Here is a 19,644-nt window from a genome sequence, read left to right as displayed (position 1 = left end):
GCAAATCTACATCCTTCGTAAAATGAGGCCTCCAGACCTGTACGCAGTACTCAAGGCGTGGCCTGACCATTGCCTTATACAGAGGGACAATCACCTCCTTTTCCCTGCTAGCAAAATTCCTATATATCATTGACAAAACCCCATGACCTGCCCTAGCAGCCTGTCTGCATTGCTCAGAAAACTTCATATCTGACTGCACAATTACTCCCAGGTCTTTTTCATTTTCTACCACCTTAAGTGTAGTACCACACAGTTGGTACGTTTCTCTGGGGTTACTTCTACCCATATGCAGTACTTTGCATTTGTCAAGGTTGAACTTCAGTTGCCACTTCTTAGCCCATCTGCCCAAATTATCTAGATCCTGTTGCAGTAGCACACTGCCATTACTGTCATTAACAACCCTGCCAACCTTTGTGTCATCTGCAAACTTCGACATTAAGCCTGATATACCTTCATCAATATCATTGATAAATACACAAAACAACAGTGGACCCAACACCGAACCCTGTGGGACTCCACTAATAACATTAGTCCATGAAGAGCAGCACCCATTGATTACCACCCTCTGTCTTCTCCCACTTAACCATCCTTTTATCCATTGTAGCAACTTACCCTTTTGAGGTTACAATGTCCATTGTAACCTCAAAAGGCATGAATCATGCTGCATGATGGAAGAGTTGGGAGAGGGTTTACCGGAGCTATGCTCTGCAGACTAAACATGGGTTCTACCACTTAAAGCATCCAATAAGCAAAGTGGTGGTATTGCACCGGTTGATAAGCGTCATCTATCATCTACAATTGCCTGTTAACACAGAGTGGTGGCATTTCCCTGTGTGGTTTGGATGCTCCACTTTGATTCCTGCTTACCTTGGTTCACATCTCGGTGGTCACCCACATTGTGCTATGTACCATATTTCCGGACTTGCACCTGGGGTTAAACGCATGATTACTAACAGTTCCACCCTCGTGAAGTTGAAAGCATTGGATTTCGCTGTCACACTCTACTGGCCTCCACAGAGTTCTGTGTCACATGTACAAAGAATACAATGCAGAGATGGGGGTAGAGACAGTGAGATTATTTAGTAACTGATGTGGAAACCTTCTAGAGAGTTACGAATAGATTCGGTCCCGTGTACTATCTAGTGGCTGGCCTGCCACTAGTTAGTACATGGGACTAACTAGTAGCAAGGCTAACTAGCGGCACCAGGGATTTCACTAACTAGCGAAACCCCCCCCCTGGTGCCGTCAGTTAACTAACACACCTGTCACACAATGACTGGACTTCTCTGACATTAGGTCCACTTGACTTGAGTGACACATGAATCAGTGTTTTATACTGCCAGGTAGCAAGCTTAGCTTGGCATATCTGAGAGAAAGTCTGTGACACCCTCAAAGACCAAAAAAAATCTAAACTTTCCCTTGTCAAAATCAATAACCTCACGACCCAACATGTTGCCTGTGTTTATGTTTTGTTTTCTGAAATTTTTCTTAGTTTTTTGTTTTTTTATTCCGTCTTCCTGCTTTTGATATCACTCTTTATCTTCAGTACCTTGATAATGTTATTGCTACTGTTGGTTCTGCTCACATGTGCATCATGTGAGATGTGAAGATTGTGATTGTAAGATTGTGAAGTCTGTACTCTAGCTTTTTTATTCTTCTGAATGTAAAGACAGACTTATTGAAGAATTCTTAATCTCTCATTACCTTGTTATTCTCAACCAGCGTGGCATTCCTTTTACCTTAAATTGTTCTTCTGGGGAGGGAGAGAGAAATATTAGCATAACTCTGACTTCTGATATTCCAATGTGTTCACTATTTCTGATTGTTCTGTTAACTCTGGCTTTTGCTGTAGTGGTCACAGAGGTGTCACCTTTTGATTGTCTTCCTTTTCAGGTACTTCTTACCTTCTTCAGGACCCTACTCCCTTGTCTTTTAAATATATTTTCTATCTCATTTTGATGATGCTCTTCAGTTCTCATTCTGGGACTCGGCCAAATACCATCTCTAATAATTCTGCTTCTGTCTATGTATTTTATGTCCAGAATGCATTTTTAAAGGCCAGCTCTTCTGTTGCTAAGAGGAAAATGTTGTCTAAACATCCAACACCATTGTGACTTAACATCTTATACTGTTGCATTTTTCGTGCTCACCAGTCCTTTCAACAATATTCTACAAGCTGGCTGACTGCAGATGTTGAGCAACTTAAAAATGAATATTGCGAACTTAAAAGGCATTACAGTGAAACTTCTCCTAATGGACACCTCTCGTTAACGGACATCTCTCTACAACGGACATTTTCAAATTCCCCAACTCACCTCTATTGGTTTTAACGTGTTTGCAACTTCTGTCTAGCGGACATTCTCTGTAACGGACGCGGACTGGCAATCTGCACTGTTTCGTTTAGATTAGCACTTAATTTGATCTCCCCATAACAGACAGCGGGCGAGCTTACGGCCCTTTTTCTAGGAACTTTTCTTCCACCTATTGCCTCAATCGTGTGTTTATTTTCTATTTCCGATTCTCTGAATTTTATCAAGGTTTACGTCGCGGTTCTAAACCCTTTTTCAAGAATTTTAAGGCACGCGTAAAACTTCTGATGAATTCGGTGTGTGCAGGGGGGGGGAATATGGTCGGCCTTTCGTCTTTTCAGTTTCAGTTTTCAGTTTTGTTCAGTGTCGTGTGAAGTGCACAATGTCTTCTCATAAACATTTAACTTTAAAAGGTAAAGTCGAACTCATTAATGTGTATGATCGGCAAAAAAATAGTGTTCGCAATCTCGTTGCAAAATTCAAAATCGGGAAGACGCAGGTAAGCGACATCCTAAAGAAAAAAAAATGAACTGCTCAAACAATTTTGACAACGTGGAAATGATCAGGTTTAAAAATCATTCCCGAAAACTGTTGGACTTCAGATTGACAGTGTTACGTATGAGTGGTTTTGTCGCGAATGTGCTAAAAAAATTCCCATTAATGGGCCTATTATTAGGGAAAAGGCTTTGGAGGTTGCGAAATCTATGGGAGTAAATGAGTTCAAAGCTTCTGTGGGATGGGGCGCCTCCGTAGCCAGGTGGGAAGGAGCAGCAGTGCGTAGCACACGCTTCTTGATTAGACCGAGGTTTGAGCCCGTCACCACCAAATACGGAGGATGTGGAAAGGTCAGGGAATGACCACCGCATATCCCCAGAGCAATATGGCCTTAGTTGCTAATGCTCCTAAAAACCAAATAACAACAATAACAACAATAATAACTGTGGGATGGCTAGACAAGTTCAAAACTCGGCATAAAATTTTCTTGGAAAACCGTAAGTGGTGAAGGTGGATCTGTTGATACTGGGGTTGTAACAGAGTGGACCTTCAAACTGGAAGATTTATGTCGTGATTTTGAAGCTAAGGATATTTACGACTGTGACGAAACAGGGTTGTTTTTTTAAAGCTATTCCTGAAAAAACAGAGTCTAAAAAACAAAATGTGCCAGGGCGGAAAAATTTCTAAGGAACGCTTGACTGTACTATTGTGTACAAATATGCTGGGAGACTTTGAACAACCTCTTGTTATAGGAAAAACCACAAAATCCTCGTTGTTTCAAGGGCATAAAGTTGAATCTTTTGAATGTTGACTGGAAGTCTAATAAAAAAGCGTGGATGACACGAGATATCATGAGCGAATGGATAAGTCACTTTAACCAAAACATGATTCGTCAAAACAGAAAAATTATTCTTTTCATGGATAATGCTGCATCTCACCCGCACATTGAATTGTTCAACATTCAAATCGTTTTTCTGCCACCAAACACATCTGCAGAGTGTCAGCCCTTGGATCAAGGGATAATAAAAATTTAAACTTCACTGCAGAAAACATGTTTTAAGACATCTCTTAAAAAACATGAACGATGTAACATGTGCGAGTGACCTTGCAAAGAAAATCAGCATCCTAGATGCGATTCAATGGATTTCCTCTTCAGTAAACGCAATTAGAAAACAAACTGTCATGAACTGTTTTGTAAAGTCTGGCTTCTTAAACGCAAAAATTGAAGTTGTGAACAGCAATGTGGAGCACCAAGAAGAACAAGAACTTCAACATCTATTGATAACGTACGATACTTCAGTACAAGTGACCCTGGCTACAAAGATATAGTCTCAAACTTCACTACAGAAGATAGTGCTCTAGATATCAACGACATTATCATCGATATTTTTCAAGAAGTTCCTCATGAGGATGAAGAAATGGAAGGAGGTCATTCTGTCGAAGAACATATTAACGACGAACCACTGATGAAAATAGAAGAACCGCTCATACAAATCAATCGTTTAAAAATGTTTTTCGCCGCTGAAGAAGTTACTGAAGGACTTTGGATGGTTTCTTCACTCCAAACAAATGTTGAAAACAAAATTATCAGCCGGAAGAAGGTGCAGAAGAAAATATGTGATTACTGTATGTATTTTTCTTACGATAAAGTCATAATATGCATAGCACAATTGTATGTATATTATTTACAAAAATATTGTTCAAATCTGTATCTATTTTAATTTAATTTTACATTAAACGTTTAACGATTTTTCTTTTTCTTTTTTTTTTTTTTTCTCCCTCAGACTTCTTGTTAGCGGACACTTCTCTCTAACGGACACATTTTTGTTCCCCATGGCTGTCCGTTAAAGGGAAGTTTCACTGTATATGTTAATGCCATAAATGACAGTAAAAGATCTACTTGGAGATCATTTTTTCTAACTTCATGTAATTTTGACCCTTGGGTTCTGGTTAATTCTCTCTCTAGAAACAGGGTTCACCTTCCAGAAACAAAAATGTGCTCTGACTTTGCTTAGTACTGTTAGTGTCATACTTCACACACTTCTTCAAAAAACAAACAAACAAATACCACCCTTTCAATACAACACTCATGTTATTGGGCTGATTGGCGTTGAGCAGATTTGCTGAGTATTTTGGTGAGTTTTTATTTCTTCCATGGCTGTCAAACTTACCTGATCTGAGGCCTGTTAAATGTTTGCAACATTGTGGAATGGGCTGTTTGCTTGGATCCAGTAATGTTGAGTACTTAGCAAATGTGTGATGCACTGTAGTCAGTATGGATTACCGTACCTATGAATACTCTCCAGCACTTCATGGAGATTTTCCAGGTTGTGCTATACACTAGAAGTGAAGCAGCAAAGCATCCAAGTACTATGTAGTATTCATAATGCAAAGTTATTTCAGTGTATAAATAATGTTTGATTTTACAAAGAGTTAGGTATTTTGCCAGATATCCTATTTTTAATTTCTGTTTTGTTTATTAATGCAATTCATTTCTATTTTGAAATACATTACTTTGTTCTTTCAGGTGGGATACACAAGGCGATTTCACTAGCACTCATCCTTTACCTGTCGTAAAGGTAAAATTATATACTGAAAGTCCTGGTTTACTGAGTTTGGATGATAAAGAACTTGGAAAAGTATGTATTTATTTATTTTTTAATTTTGTTTTGAGTATTAAATTTTTATTATACATTTTATTTGTTCTTGATTAATTTCATTAATTTCTTTAATAAAATATTTTTGTTTATTGATTAACACAAATATAAAATGAAATAAAATATTTAATCAGCAAAATACAATGAAAAAGGTAAAAACCTATTAAGAACTGTCAAAATAATGGTTAACAGTATTAAAATATATAAAATAATGGAGTAGATTTCAAGCTAGAATACTTCATTCTCAACTCTATAGTGTATAGAATAATATTAATTTAAGTAGTATAATATCTGTATTATTGAATAACAGAAATCATTACATGATGTGTTATTGTGACTTGGTTCATTAACAGTGAATGAAGGGCAAAAAATAAAAAGCAACAGAATAAAATGAAAGAGGATGTGAAAGAAAATATAGAAGGGGGCGTGAAAGGGAAAAAAAAGATTTGGAAGAAAAGAAAAACAACATTAATCAGAATCTGGTGATACTAGGTAACATGAATTAATCAAATTATACAAAGCATGTCTGTTGCAAAATATCACATTTAATAATGGGTTAGAGATGAACCCTTTTATTGCAATTAATATTGGAATTAGATGGAAAATTGTGCAGTGCTTCTAGCCAAGAGTGGAAGCAGAAATCTATATCATTTAATACCTTGAAGTAAGCATGGGAGGGAAAGATAGCCATACTATTCACACCAATATTAGTGCTTGAAGAGTGCAGAATGAGTGGGTGGTGCTGAGGCCCATGCTCTATAATATGGTCGTATAATCTCTCTCTCTCTCTCTCTCTCTCTCTCTCTCTCTCTCTCTCTCTCTCTCTCTCTCTCTCTCTCGTGCACACACACACACACTGTTCCACATAACAGACCCACAATCGAGGCAATTTTTATATTGTAAACAAGACCACTGTACATAGAAAAAGGGATAGATGTGTTCATTTTAGTAGCTTCCTACCAGAGAGCTGCACAGATCTAATACTTTAGCTTCTTTAGCCCTTGAAAGTTGCTTAGAAACATATAGGTAGTAGAAAATATGGGCTGTGGATGAAAACTAACTGGCACCAGAAGGAGGATATTTGCTCATCTGCCTGCCCAAATCCTAGAAATCTCAGTAACTCTGCATGTGGCATTACTGTATGGGGAGCGCACCCACATAATTCTTTCATCATTAGTACCTTGCCATTAGGGTGGTTACATTTGTGGAGATGTCTGTGGGTGACAAGAGTAAGGGCACATGGAAAAAGAGCAGAGGTTTAGGCTTTTGGTGTACAAGATAAGATATTTTTGTTTATGTAAAATCCGCCATGGTTAACATAGGGATGAATGATATGTGAACTATCCACACTACACTGTGTTGCAAGAGTATAATTTAGAAAATTTTAATTAACTATTTACATAATCAAACATTTCAGAGCACTTTGATCCCTTCATTAGTGGTCTTACATAAATCCCGTGATGTGACACCTGTACACAGTCAGGGGACCTTCCAATGATGACTAGATCACTGTAATCCAAAGCCCACAAACTAAGTTCCAGGCTAACACCATGGGAATCAGTTGTGTTTGCTGTGTGTGATGACTGTGGAAACTTTGAAAGGGAGATCTGATGATTGAGGGACATAATTTGGCTAGTGGATGTGCCTGAAAGGGTCACCTGTGTCAGTGCCATGCTCCTGCCCTTGTGTTTAGAGGGGCGTGATTCAGACTGGAAGTGGTGTGATTGCAGTGTCTAGTGAGCCCTGTCATCTCACACCTGAGCAGATTTATATTTTGATGGGTAGTGGGCATCACAAGCACTGAACCAAAATAAAATAAACTGTGGATCCTAATACTCTAAATTCTTCTTCTTTTGGGACCTCAAAGTCCTACCAGAAAACTATACCATTGTCATGGAAAACATTACTTCAGGAAAAAAAAAACCCAGAACCGAAAATATAAGTTGGCTACTACACATCAGATCCAGAACCTTGATACCTGAATGTACACTCCAACAATTGCAAATCTCATAGGCAAAATGCCACCCTTCTTCATTTAGAAGGGTCAGCAGGCTCATCGGAATAAGTCAAATGGCTTTGTTCTGGTGACAATCTCTCCAGAACAAAGCGAATAGATTCTCAATTAGATTAGAAATGGTACTCTCAGAACAGCTCTGGGCCACATATGTTGGGGGGATTTTTCTATTGTAGTAATATCCCACAAGACATTAAACTTATCTTGAGGTGTAATCTTGGAATGAGATCTTCTGAAAACAGTTAAGAAAGCAGTCTGGTCTAAATTTTGCATCTACATTCACAAATAAGGAGTTATTCAATGAAGGGAATGCCAGAAGTTTATCAAACTAACAAGGAGCTAAGTGATGTTGTAATAACTGAGAGCAAAGTGGAGGAGAAATTGTTGAAGTTAAACGTAAGGAAGGCACCTGAGGTGGATGGGATCTATCCAGTTATATTATAGGAGGCAGAAAAGGAAGTAAGCAAATCGTTAGCCATAATTATGAGAGCTTCCTTGGACTCAGGGGAGGCCCCATGGACTAGAGGTGTGCAAATGTAACACTAATTCACAAAGGGGGTTCAAAAGGTGACACAAGTAACTACAGACCTGTTAGTTTAATTTGTTTTCCAGGGAAAATAATGGAATCACTGGTTAAAAGAGCATTGAAGAATCAAATAGACAAAACTGGAGTAATAGTTAAGGCACAGCATGGGTTTGTTAAAGGGAGGTCCTATCTGATCAATTTGATTGGATACTATGATGTGGTCACAAAGGAACTGATTGTGTCAACTGATTTTGATATCCAAGTATATGATATCAAAAATAATTTTGATATCATATACCTGGATTTCAGGAAGCTTTTGATACTGTTGCACATGGAAGACTGCTGTACAAATTGGAGGGGTATGGCATTAAGGGTAAGGTGCTACAATTGATAAAGGGATGGTTGAGTGGGAGAAGACAGAGAGTGGTATTCAATGGACACTACTCTTCATGGACAAATGTTATTAGTGGAGTTCCCCAGGGTTCAGTGTTGGGCCCATTGTTGTTTTGTATATTTATCATTGATATTGATGAAGGTATATCACGATTAATGTTCATGTTTGCAGATGATACGAAGGTTGGAAGGGTAGCAGTATGTTTGTCGTTAACAACAAGCATACTGTTGTTAACGACAGTATGCTTCTCCGACTGGATCTAGATAAGTTGGGCAAATGGGCTGAGAAGTGGCAACCGAAGTTTAACATTGACAAATGCAACGTACTGCGTATGGGTAGCAATAACCCAAGACAAATGTACCAAATTTGTTCTACTACACTCAGGGAAGTGGAAAGTGAGAAAACCTGGGGGTAATTGTGCAATCAAATATGAAGTTTGCTGAACAGTGCAGACTGGCTTCCAGGGCAGGTCATGGAGTCTTATCAATGATATATAGGAATTTTGCTAGCAGGGACAGGGTGGTGATTATCCTGTTGTACAAAGCAATGGACAGGCTACACCTAGAGTACTGTGTACAGGTCTTGAGGCCTCATTTTAGGAAGGATGGAGAGGTGCTAGAACGAGTACAAAGAAGGACAAGATTGGTGAGGGGAACAAAGGGGTGCTCTTACCAAGAAAGGCTTAAGTTCTGCAATTTGCAGCACCAGGTGAATAGTCACCTGCAAGGTGATCTGATTGAGGTGTTTAATGCCTTGAATGGGTTGAGCAAGCTGGATGCTTATGGATTCTTTCTTTTGTTCAGATTAAAAACCTGAGGGGGCATAGATTCAAATTGAGGAAAGACGGTTGTAGAATAGATGTGCGTCAATTTGCCTTTAGCCAGCAGGTAGTTGATTGGTGGGGTAGATTTTCATCTTTTGTTGTGGAAGTTGATAGCCTGAATAAATTTAGGAAAGAATGGAGGGTTCTTTTTTTCTTTTTTCTTTTGGCTGATGCTGGATAAGCTTGGTTTTTTGCCTCGTATACCTCTACTAATGCTAATACTAAATAAAAAATAGAAAAAAAAATCACAGGTGTAAAGTGAATGTTGATATGTAGAGATGGAAGTCTAGTATCCACTCGAAACCTTATCCTTATCTTCATTTCGCCAATGTCTCCTAATTCAATCAAAGTCTGACTTCTTCACTACCCTATATAGCCATATCCCAAAGATGTTTGAACTGCCAGAGATGTGGACATTTCCAGATGGCATGTCATGGTCCCTTACATGCACTCAGTGTGGTTCCAAGTATAATGAAATTACATCATGATGAGCTACTAGACTACAAAACAGCTGTTTCAACTGCCAAGGAGAGAACCCTGAATGTTCATGAGTATTTAAGGGGGGAGGGGTTATGCTATTAGTTAAGAAACACATAAAAACCAAGGAAGTGAAGCCAGTCGACATCGCTGGACAGTGCAGTGTTGAGTCAGTTTGGTGTGACATAAGCATTGGGAGATCAAAATTGAGAGTAGGAGTGTGCTATAGGCCTAATGGCTCTGATGAGTATAATAAGGAACTGTACAGGGAAATAGAGTGGGCCAGTAAATCAGAGAGTCTTATAATGGGAGATTTTAATTTCCCAGATATTGACTGGAATTTGGGGGCTGGTTACTCACACACTAGCAGGGCTTTTGTGGATTTATTGGATGATTGTTTTCTACATCAGCATGTTCGGGAGGCAACTAGAGGGAGTAATACTCTTGATTTGATTATCAGCAGTGATTCTTCATGCATTAAGAATCTGCAGATAAATGAACCACTAGGTGGCAGTGATCACAGTGTGCTGAAGTGGGATTTACTGAAAGAGGTAACTACCATTAGGGGTAAAGGGAAGGGTTATTGCTTCCATAAAGGCGACTACGATGGACTGAGACAGTATTTAAATTCTATACAGTGGGACCAACTGATGATGTTACCAACAGCAAATTCAAAATGGGAAGCATTCAAAGAACTTATCTTGGAAGCTACTAGGCTTTACATACCAACTAAGAAATATTGTTCAAGGTTTAGGCCAAAATGGATGTCAGATGAACTAATGAGGCATATGGCAGAGAAGAAAAATGCATGGGATACTTACAAATTAACACATGACACAGAAGCCTATGATAGATACAAGTTGATATGCAACCAAGTTACAAAGGAGGTTAGGCAGGCGAAGGCAGATTACGAGAAATCCTTGGCAAGGGATGCAAAGAAAAACAGCAAAGAGTTCTTTACTTATGTAAACTCTAGAAGGAAGGGGATGAATCAGATTGGTCCACTTGATATTGATGGGTCAACTGTTGATGATCCTGCTCAGGTAGCTAACAAACTAAATGAATATTTTGCATCGACATTCACACATGAGGAGTTATTCAGCAAGGGGAATGCCAGAGGTGTATTCAACTCTAGCAGTAAGCTACAGAATCTTGAAATAACTGGGAGTAAAGTGGAGGAGAAACTGTTGAAGATAAACACAAGAAAGGCACCCGGGGTGGATGGGATCTATCCAGTTATATTAAAGGAGGCAGCAAAGGAAGTAAGCAAACCCTTAGCCATAATTATGAGAGCTTCCTTGGACTCAGGGGAGGTACCCATAGACTGGAAATGTGCAAATGTGACCCCAATTCACAAAGGAGGATCAAAGGCTGACACAAGTAATTATAGACCTGTGAGCTTAACTTCTGTTCCAGGAAAATTAATGGAGGCACTGGTTAAAGAAGCACTGCAGGATAGTTTAGACAAGACTTCAGTTATAGCTCAGACGCAGCATGGGTTTGTTAAGAGGACGTCTTGTCTGACCAGTTCGATTGGGATACTATGATGTAGTCACAAAGGAACTGAATGCAAAGAATAATTTTGATATCATATACTTTGGTCTTAGTAAGGCTTTTGATACTGTTGCACAAATTTGAACAGTGTGGCATTGGAGGCAAATTGCTGCTATGGATAAAGGAGTGGTTGAGTGGAAGAAGACAGTGTGGTAATCATTGGACACTGCTCTTTGTGGATGTTATTAGTAGAGTACCCCAGGATTTAGTGTTGGGTCCACAGTTTTCTGTATTCATGAGTGGTATTGATCATGCTATATCAAACTTAATGTCCAAGTTTGCAGATGATGCAAAGGTCGGCAGGGTTGTTAATGACACTAATTACAGTACGCTGCTGCAACAGGATCTAGAAAAGTTGAGAAGATGGGCTGAGAGGTGGCAAATGAAGTTTAACCTTGACAAATGTAAAGTACTGCATATGGGAAGCAGTAACCCACGAGTAACGTATTAACTTCGATATCTGTGATGAGCAGTATTTGAAGTAACCGATAACTGAGATTCTCTCAGAAAAAGTACATTGGGTTTGGCAGACTGCAAATGGATGTGGATGTCGTTGAGATTAGAATTGAGACCATGTATATTTGTGAAATGAATTAGGAAGTGCTTGGGAGGTTTAGATCTTTTTGCAGATAAGCTTGCTCTATTAGTTTGACAATTTATGGTGTATTCAATTGTAAGAAAAAGTGGGTGTGATATGCTGTATGAAGTAAAGAAATTTTTGGGTATGGTGTACATGTGGTAAGAATATACCCAGATCCTTGACATAACGTGGCCTTGACAATGCTCCCCACATACACACTACTAGGACCCCTCCAGTCAGTATCTGGCAGAGTAGAGGTAGCAAAATTATACACTAGCTGATCCGGAAGCCTCCTAGAGAGTTACCAATAGGTTCGGCACAGTGTACTAACTAGCGGCCGGCCTGCGAACACCGTTTTAGAGCTGAACCCTCGATATGTAAGGAATATTGGATCTCTCCACGATGTTCATCCTAACCTCAAAAGTCATCAATCTTACTGCATGATGTAAGAGATGGGGAAGGTTTACCGGAACTTAGCTCTAGAGACTAAACATGGGTTCCACCACTTCAAGCCTCCAATAAGCAAAGTGGTGGTATTGCACCGGTTGATGAGAGTCATCTGCCACCTAGTACTGCCTGGTAACATAGAGATCAGAATTGCCCATGTGGAGACCATGAGGAAACATCTGAACATATAATGTTCTATTGTAGCTGTTATGTCGATATAAGGAGTTGATTGGAGATATTGATGGGCTGGCTTGAGCAAAGATCCTTATGGACTGTGTTTTTGGAAAAATATGTTTGCTTATTTTAATGATTTTGTTTATGTTGTATTTAAAAGGAGAAAGCAAATAAGAGACAGTAGAGCCTGCCTCCCTGTGGTAGGGATGGAAACCAAGTCCACTGGGATAGGCAGGACTTACGATGAATGTTTAAAGTTTATCTCACTTGGCTTGGGCCAAGCGACATAATGAGCTCCCAATCTTAGTTACTTATGTTATTTTGAGTTGTGTTATAGTAATTAATTAATAATTTATTGAGTTGTATTATATGGAATGAGTTAAAAAAGTTAAGTTCTAAGCCACATATAAGCTTCGACTTGGCAGTGGGTGTGTTAACGGTATCTTGAATGAATGATCACATTCACTTAGCACAAACCTTTGAACCGTGATTCTACTTTGGATTTTTGGTTGAGTTGAGTTTGACTCAAACTATTCTTTAAACTCTTTTTACTATCCTTTTTGATATTTACTAACATCTTTTCTTTTCCCTTTGCTATCTTTTGTGGTGGAAACCCTTGCTTCTTCAGTCATAGCTGGTATACCTGTAAATAGGGCAAACTGGTTAATATTTTATTCTAATTTCAGTAATAAATGTATTTGATCTGTTGTGTGTCATAAATACCACAACTGCTACTGTTTTGTCTGGTGGGTGTATATCGTTTCAGTGTATTGCATCTAGAATTCCAGTAAGTTTCATTTACTTTAGATCAAATATAGTATTATAATTGCCTTATACAAAGGTGTCAGTGCAGCAAAGGCCTGGCTTCTTTGCAGTACATGACAAATTCTATTACTGCTATTAAAATTTCAGTGCAAATAAGTTGTTTTGGAGTTGGTCTTGCAGAATACTGCAGTAATGTCCATCCCAATTAATTGCTTGTTAAATATATCTTGAATATTAATTTAAAGAATTTTTCATTAATATGATTTATAAGTTACTTTCATATGAAATTTAATATAATGATTTTATCCCTTCTTTTTGAATAGGTAATAATGAAACCAACTCCTTTGAGTCCAAAAACTCCAGAATGGTATAAAATGGTAGTGCCAAAAAATGTCCCTGACCAAGATCTTCGCATTAAGATTGTTGTTAGAATGGATAAACCTCAAAATATGAAGCATTGTGGGTAAGTCAGTTGTATCAGTTATTGTTTAAAAAGGCAAAGATTTCATTTCCTTAAAATTAACAAAACAAACAAAAAAGTGTTGTAAGCAGACAAGCATAGTAGATAAATGTATTTGATCTGTTATGTGTCATAAATGCCACAACTTTCAGTGTTTTGTCTGATGGGTGTATATCGTTTCAATGTATTGACATCTAGAATTCCAGTAATGAAATTATTTTCTGCTTTTGGGTTTCATATCATATTGTGACTTTCCAGAATTTCTGTATTTTGTTAAATTGGAAACGGATAAATGCTTTATTATCTCAATAAATTTTATTCATTCTTCATTTTCATGAAATAACTTAAAACATAATATAGATTTACCATCTGATAGGTCTGAACCTCAAAAGTATACAGGTAATGGAAAATAATAAAAAAAAGAACTATGGAAATTGTACTGTCTGATGTGAAGTTCTCTGAGCACTGCAGATGGGCTGCTAGAAAGATTGTGGGAATCTGTCAGTATACAGGAATTTTTCTAGCAGCAGCAGCAAAAATCTGATTATACCATTGTATTCGGCAATGGAATCAGGTTAATGACTCTAATCAGCATGCTGCTCTAGAAGTCTCATTTTAGGAAGCATGAGGAACTGCCATTGGAAAGGGTGAAGAGAAGAGTTACACAATTACTCAAGGAAAGAAAATGTTACTCTTACCAAGAAAAATAGTTCTACAAATTTCAGAATTGTAAGTTAGGTGCCTGCAAGGAAAACCTGGTTGGAGTGTTTTAAGGCTTTAAGTTGCTTGAGTAAACTTAATGCTCATGGAATGCTTAGATTTTCATACTTATACTTATGTACACATAAGGAACTTTATTATATATACTTTCTCATATATACTTGCATGTACACTGATGCTAGGAGCATTGTAAATAAATATGATGAATCCGAAGTACTGATTAGGTCATCAAATGCAGACATTGTTGGGGTAGTGGAGACTACCTCAACAATGTATATCAGCGATGCTGAATTTGAATATGAATTTTTCATATTCAAATAATTTTTCAAGAAAAGAAAAATCAAAACTCGAAAGAGGTACACAAGCCACCCACAAAAAACAGACAGACTCAACTTCCACCACAGAACTAAATAATGGAACAAATCATACAGTGGAATTGCAGAGGTTTTCGCAGCAGTATTGATGATATCCATGAATTAATTCACCATTTCAAACCCGCTGCTATGTGCCTACAAGAAACGAATTTAACACCAAAAATCTCCGTTTCAGTCAAAAATTATACCATCTTCAGAAAAGATCGATCTGAAACTAACAGTTCTCATGGAGGAGTAGCTGTACTTGTGGAATCACAAGTCCCTTCCAGCACATTCCTTTGAAAACTATTAGAAGTTGTTGCTACCCGTATAGTTATCGGTATCACATTGACAGTGGTCTTGATATATCTTCCGCCAAACCATCCATGCAAATTTCAGGATCTGGAAAACCTTATTTCTCAATTACCATCTCCGATCTGTCTGTTAGGCGATTTTAATGGACATCATCCATTGTGGGGTTCACTGGTCTCAGATGGACGTGGCGAACTTATTGAAATGCTACTTGATAGAGAGAATCTGACACTGTTGAACACTGGCTTACCTACCTACATCTATTTTCCTACTGGGTCAAGCACTGCTATCGATCTCTCAATCTGCTCTCTGATCTTGTTCCCAACCATAGAGTGGACAGTACACGACAATCCTCTAAACAGCGATCATTTTCCGCTGATTTGTAGCATTGAAACCACCCATTTCAAACAAACACAAACAAAACTAAATGGAAATTTTCCAAAACAAACTGAACAAAATTTACCAATCGTGTATCTTTTGATGAGGATATCATTACGTCTTCTCCTATTGACGCTGCCACTGAATATACAGTGAAACTTCCCTTTAATGGACAGCCATGGGGAACGAAAATGTGTCCGTAAGAGAGAAGTGTCCGCTAACAAGAAGTCTGAGGGAGAAAAAAAAAAAAAGAAAGAAAGAAAAATCGTTAAACGTTTAATGTAAAATTAAATTAAAATATATACAGATTTTGAACAATATTTTTGTAAATAATATACAATTACATACACAAGAGATAAAGAAAAATCGTTAAACGTTTAATGTAAAATTAAATTAAATTATATACAGATTTTGCACAATATTTTTGTAAATAATATCCATACAATTGTGCTATGCATATTATGACTTTATCTTAAGAAAAATACATATTAATCACTTATTTTCTTCTGCACCTTCTTCTGGCTGATAATTTTGTTTTCAACATTTGTTTGGAGTGAAGAAACCATCGAAAGTCCTTCAGTATCTTCTTCAGCGGCGAAAAACATTTTTAAACAATTGATTTGTATGAGTGCTTCTTCTATTTTCATCAGTGGTTCGTCGTTAATATGTTCTTCGACAGAATGACCTCCTTCCATTTCTTCATCCTCATGAGGAACTTCTTGAAAAATATCGATGATAATGTCGTTGATATCTAGAGCACCATCTTCTGTAGTGAGGTTCGAGTCTATATCTTTGTAGCCAGGGTCACTTGTAGCGGAAGTATCGTACATTATCAATAGATGTTGAAGTTCTTGTTCTTCTTGGTGCTCCACATTGCTGTTCACAACTTCAATTTTTGCATTTGAGAAGCCAGACTTTACAAAACAGTTCACGACAGTTTGTTTTCTAATTGCGTTTACTGAAGAGGAAATCCATTGAATCGCATCTAGGATGCTGATTTTCTTTGCAAGGTCACTCGCACATGTTACATCGTTCGTGTTTGCAATGAGATGTCTTAAAACAAGTTTTCTGTAGTGAAGTTTAAAATTTTTTATTATCCCTTGATCCAAGGGCTGACGCTCTGCAGATGTGTTTGGTGGCAGAAAAACGATTTGAATGTTGAACAATTCAATGTGCGGGTGAGATGCAGCATTATCCGTGAAAAGAATAATTTTTCTGTTTTGAGGAATCATGTTTTGGTTAAAGTGACTTATCCATTCGCTCATGATATCTCGTGTTATCCACGCTTTTTTATTAGACTTCCAGTCAACATCCAAAAGATTCAACTTTATGCCCTTGAAACAACGAGGATTTTGTGGTTTTTCCTATAACAAGAGGTTGTTCAAAGTCTCCCAGCATATTTGTACACAATAGTACAGTCAAGCGTTCCTTAGAAATTTTTCCGCCCTGTCACTTTCGTTTTTTAGACTCATTGTGTTTTCAGGAAGAGCTTTAAAAAAACAACCCTGTTTCGTCACAGTTGTAAATATCCTTAGCTTCAAAATCAAAACATAAATCTTCTAATTTGACGGTCCACTCTGTTACAGCCCCATTATCAACAGATCCACCTTCACTACTTACGGTTTTTCAAGAAATTTTATGCCGAGTTTTGAACTTGTCTAGCCATCTCACAGAAGCTTTGAACTCATTTACTCCCATAGATTTCACAACCTCCAAAGCTTTTTCCCTAATAATAGGTCCATTAATGGGAATTTTTTTAGCACTTGCGCGACAAATATGAGTCCAACAGTTTTCGGGAATGATTTTTGAACCTGATTATTTACGTGTTGCCAAAATTGTTTGAGCAGTTCATTTTTTTTCTTTAGGATGTCGCTTACCTGCGTCTTCCCGATTTTGAATTTTACAGAGAGATTCCGAACACTATTTTTTTTGCCGATCATACGCATTAATGAGTTCGACTATCTTTTAAAGTTAAATGTTTACGAGAAGACATTGTGCACTTCACACGACACTGAACAAAACTGAAAAGACGAAAGGCTGACCATATTCCCCCCCTCCCTGCACACACCGAATTCATCAGAAGTTTTACACGTGCCTTAAAATTCTTGAAAAAGGGTGTAGAACCGCGACGTAATCCTTGATAAAATTCAGAGAATCGGAAATAGAAAATAAGCACACGATTGAGACAATACGTGGAAGAAACGTTCCTAGAAAAAGGGCCGTGAGATCGCCCGCTATCCGTTATGGGGAGATCAAATTAAGTGCTAATCTAAACGAAACAGTGCAGATTGCCTGTCCGCGTCCGTTACAGAGAATGTCCGCTAGACAGAAGCTGCAAACACGTTAAAACCAATGGAGGTGAGTTGGGGAATTTGAAAATGTCCGTTGTAGAGAGATGTTCGTTAATGAGAGGTGTCCGTTAGTAGAAGTTTCACTGTATTACAAAGGAGATACTAACAACTGTAACAGCCGCCATCCCACAGTCTCAAATAAGAAGCCATCGGCATACCAATCACTGGTGGAATGGTGATTGCAATAAAGCGAAAAAGGAAAAAAAATGCAGCATGGAATACCTTCTGCAAATATCCCACCCTTGCCAACCTTATTAACTTCAAGAGACCGAGAGCCAAAGCTCGTTTCATCCTGCGAAGGCCAAAAAAGATTCATGGGCAAAATTCAATTCCTCAATCAACAAAGATACTGATACCCAAATAATCTAGGAAAAAGTAAAGAAGCTAAGTGGAAAATATCATGTATCACCTTCTCCTATTATTAACTGGAATGGGAAGGAGATCTCCTCTCCTGAAGAGATTGCCAATGCCGTAGGAACTGTGTTCTGTGAATTATCTGTCTCAAGCACATATCAACAGTCTTTCCAAAAAATTAAAGCCGAAACTGAGAAAAGGAAACTGAACTTCAAAGCTACATGCCATTTACCCTATAACCAACCATTTACAATATCTGAACTGAAAATAGCTATATATACCTCAAGAAACAGTGCTCCTGGCCCTGACGGAATTTACTATATAATGCTTCAACATCTCAATCAGAATTCACTATCTTTATGCTTAACCTTTACAATCGGATATTCTCAGAACATATATTCCCGACCTCCTGGCAACATTCTTATATAGTAGCTATACCGAAACCTGGAAAAGATCACTTGATTCCACACAATTATAGACCAATTTCTCTTACCAGCTGCTTGAGTAAGACTTTGGAAAAAATGGTTCACCATTGTCTCACATGGATACATTTGGGGATACATTTGCACATCTCCAGTCTGTGGGAACCTCCCCTGAGTCCAAGGACGCTCTCATAAATATGGCTAAGGGTTTGCTTAGTTGCTTTGCCGCCTCCTTTAATATAACTGGATAGATTCCATCCACCCCCAGGTGCTTTTCTTATGTTTAACTTCAACAATTTCTCCTCCACTTTGCTTTCAGTTATTCCAAAATCATTAAGTATCCTGCTACAATTTGATAACCTTCTGCCATTTTCAAACCTTAATAATTCCTCATGTGTGAATGTAGATGCAAAATACTCATTCAATTTGTTTGCTATCTGAGCAGGATCATCAATAGTCGAACCATCGATGTCAAGTAAACCAATCAGATTCATCCTCTTCCTTTTAGAGTTTATATAAGTAAAGAAATCCTTGCTGTTTTTCTTAGCATCTTTTGCCAAGGATTTCTCGTAATCTGCCTTCGCCTGCCTAACCTCCTTTGTGACCTGATTACAGACTAGCTTATATCTGCCATAGGCTTCTGAGTCGCTTGATAATTTTTATGCATCCCATGCATTTTTCTTCTCTATTACGAGTCTCATTAGTTCATTAGATAACCATTTAGGCCTAAAAGTCTGACTAGTGTGTTAGTGACCAACCCACAAGTTCCAGTCAATACCTGGGAAGTTAAAATCCCCCGTTATAAGACATTCCGATTTACTAGCGCACTCTATTTCGCTGTACAATTGTTCATAGTACTCATTCGAGTCATTAGGCCTATAACACACTCCTACTCTTAATTTTGCTTTCGCAGTGTTTATGTCACACCAAACTGACTCAACAGTGCACTGTTCATCTATATCAACTGGGTGCACTTCTTTTGATTTTATGTTTTTCTTAATTAACAGCATAACACCTCCTCTCTTTCTATCCTGTCTATCCTTTCTGTACACATTGTACTCCCCAAATTCCAGTTCTGC

The 19,644-nt window shown here is 38.0% G+C and overlaps 1 protein-coding gene across 4 annotated transcripts in view; it reads left to right on the top strand.

Annotated features, from left to right (window-relative positions):
• Cadps (calcium-dependent secretion activator 1) overlaps positions 1–19,644 on the top strand; it is a 1,208,856-nt gene that overhangs the window by 220,343 nt on the left and 968,869 nt on the right. For all 4 annotated transcript variants that reach the window (XM_090389907.1, XM_090389906.1, XM_090389908.1 and 1 more), the window contains 2 exons: positions 5,332–5,443; positions 13,539–13,678. In XM_090389907.1, coding sequence (XP_090246033.1) covers positions 5,332–5,443; positions 13,539–13,678 — 252 coding nt within the window. The remainder of the gene's footprint in view (positions 1–5,331; positions 5,444–13,538; positions 13,679–19,644) is intronic.

The sequence above is a fragment of the Mastigoproctus giganteus genome, chromosome 2, assembly GCF_048544385.1.
Source record: "Mastigoproctus giganteus isolate SK-2022 chromosome 2, ASM4854438v1, whole genome shotgun sequence".
Classification (NCBI taxonomy): domain Eukaryota; kingdom Metazoa; phylum Arthropoda; class Arachnida; order Uropygi; family Thelyphonidae; genus Mastigoproctus; species Mastigoproctus giganteus.
This window is presented reverse-complemented; position numbering and strand designations above follow the sequence as displayed.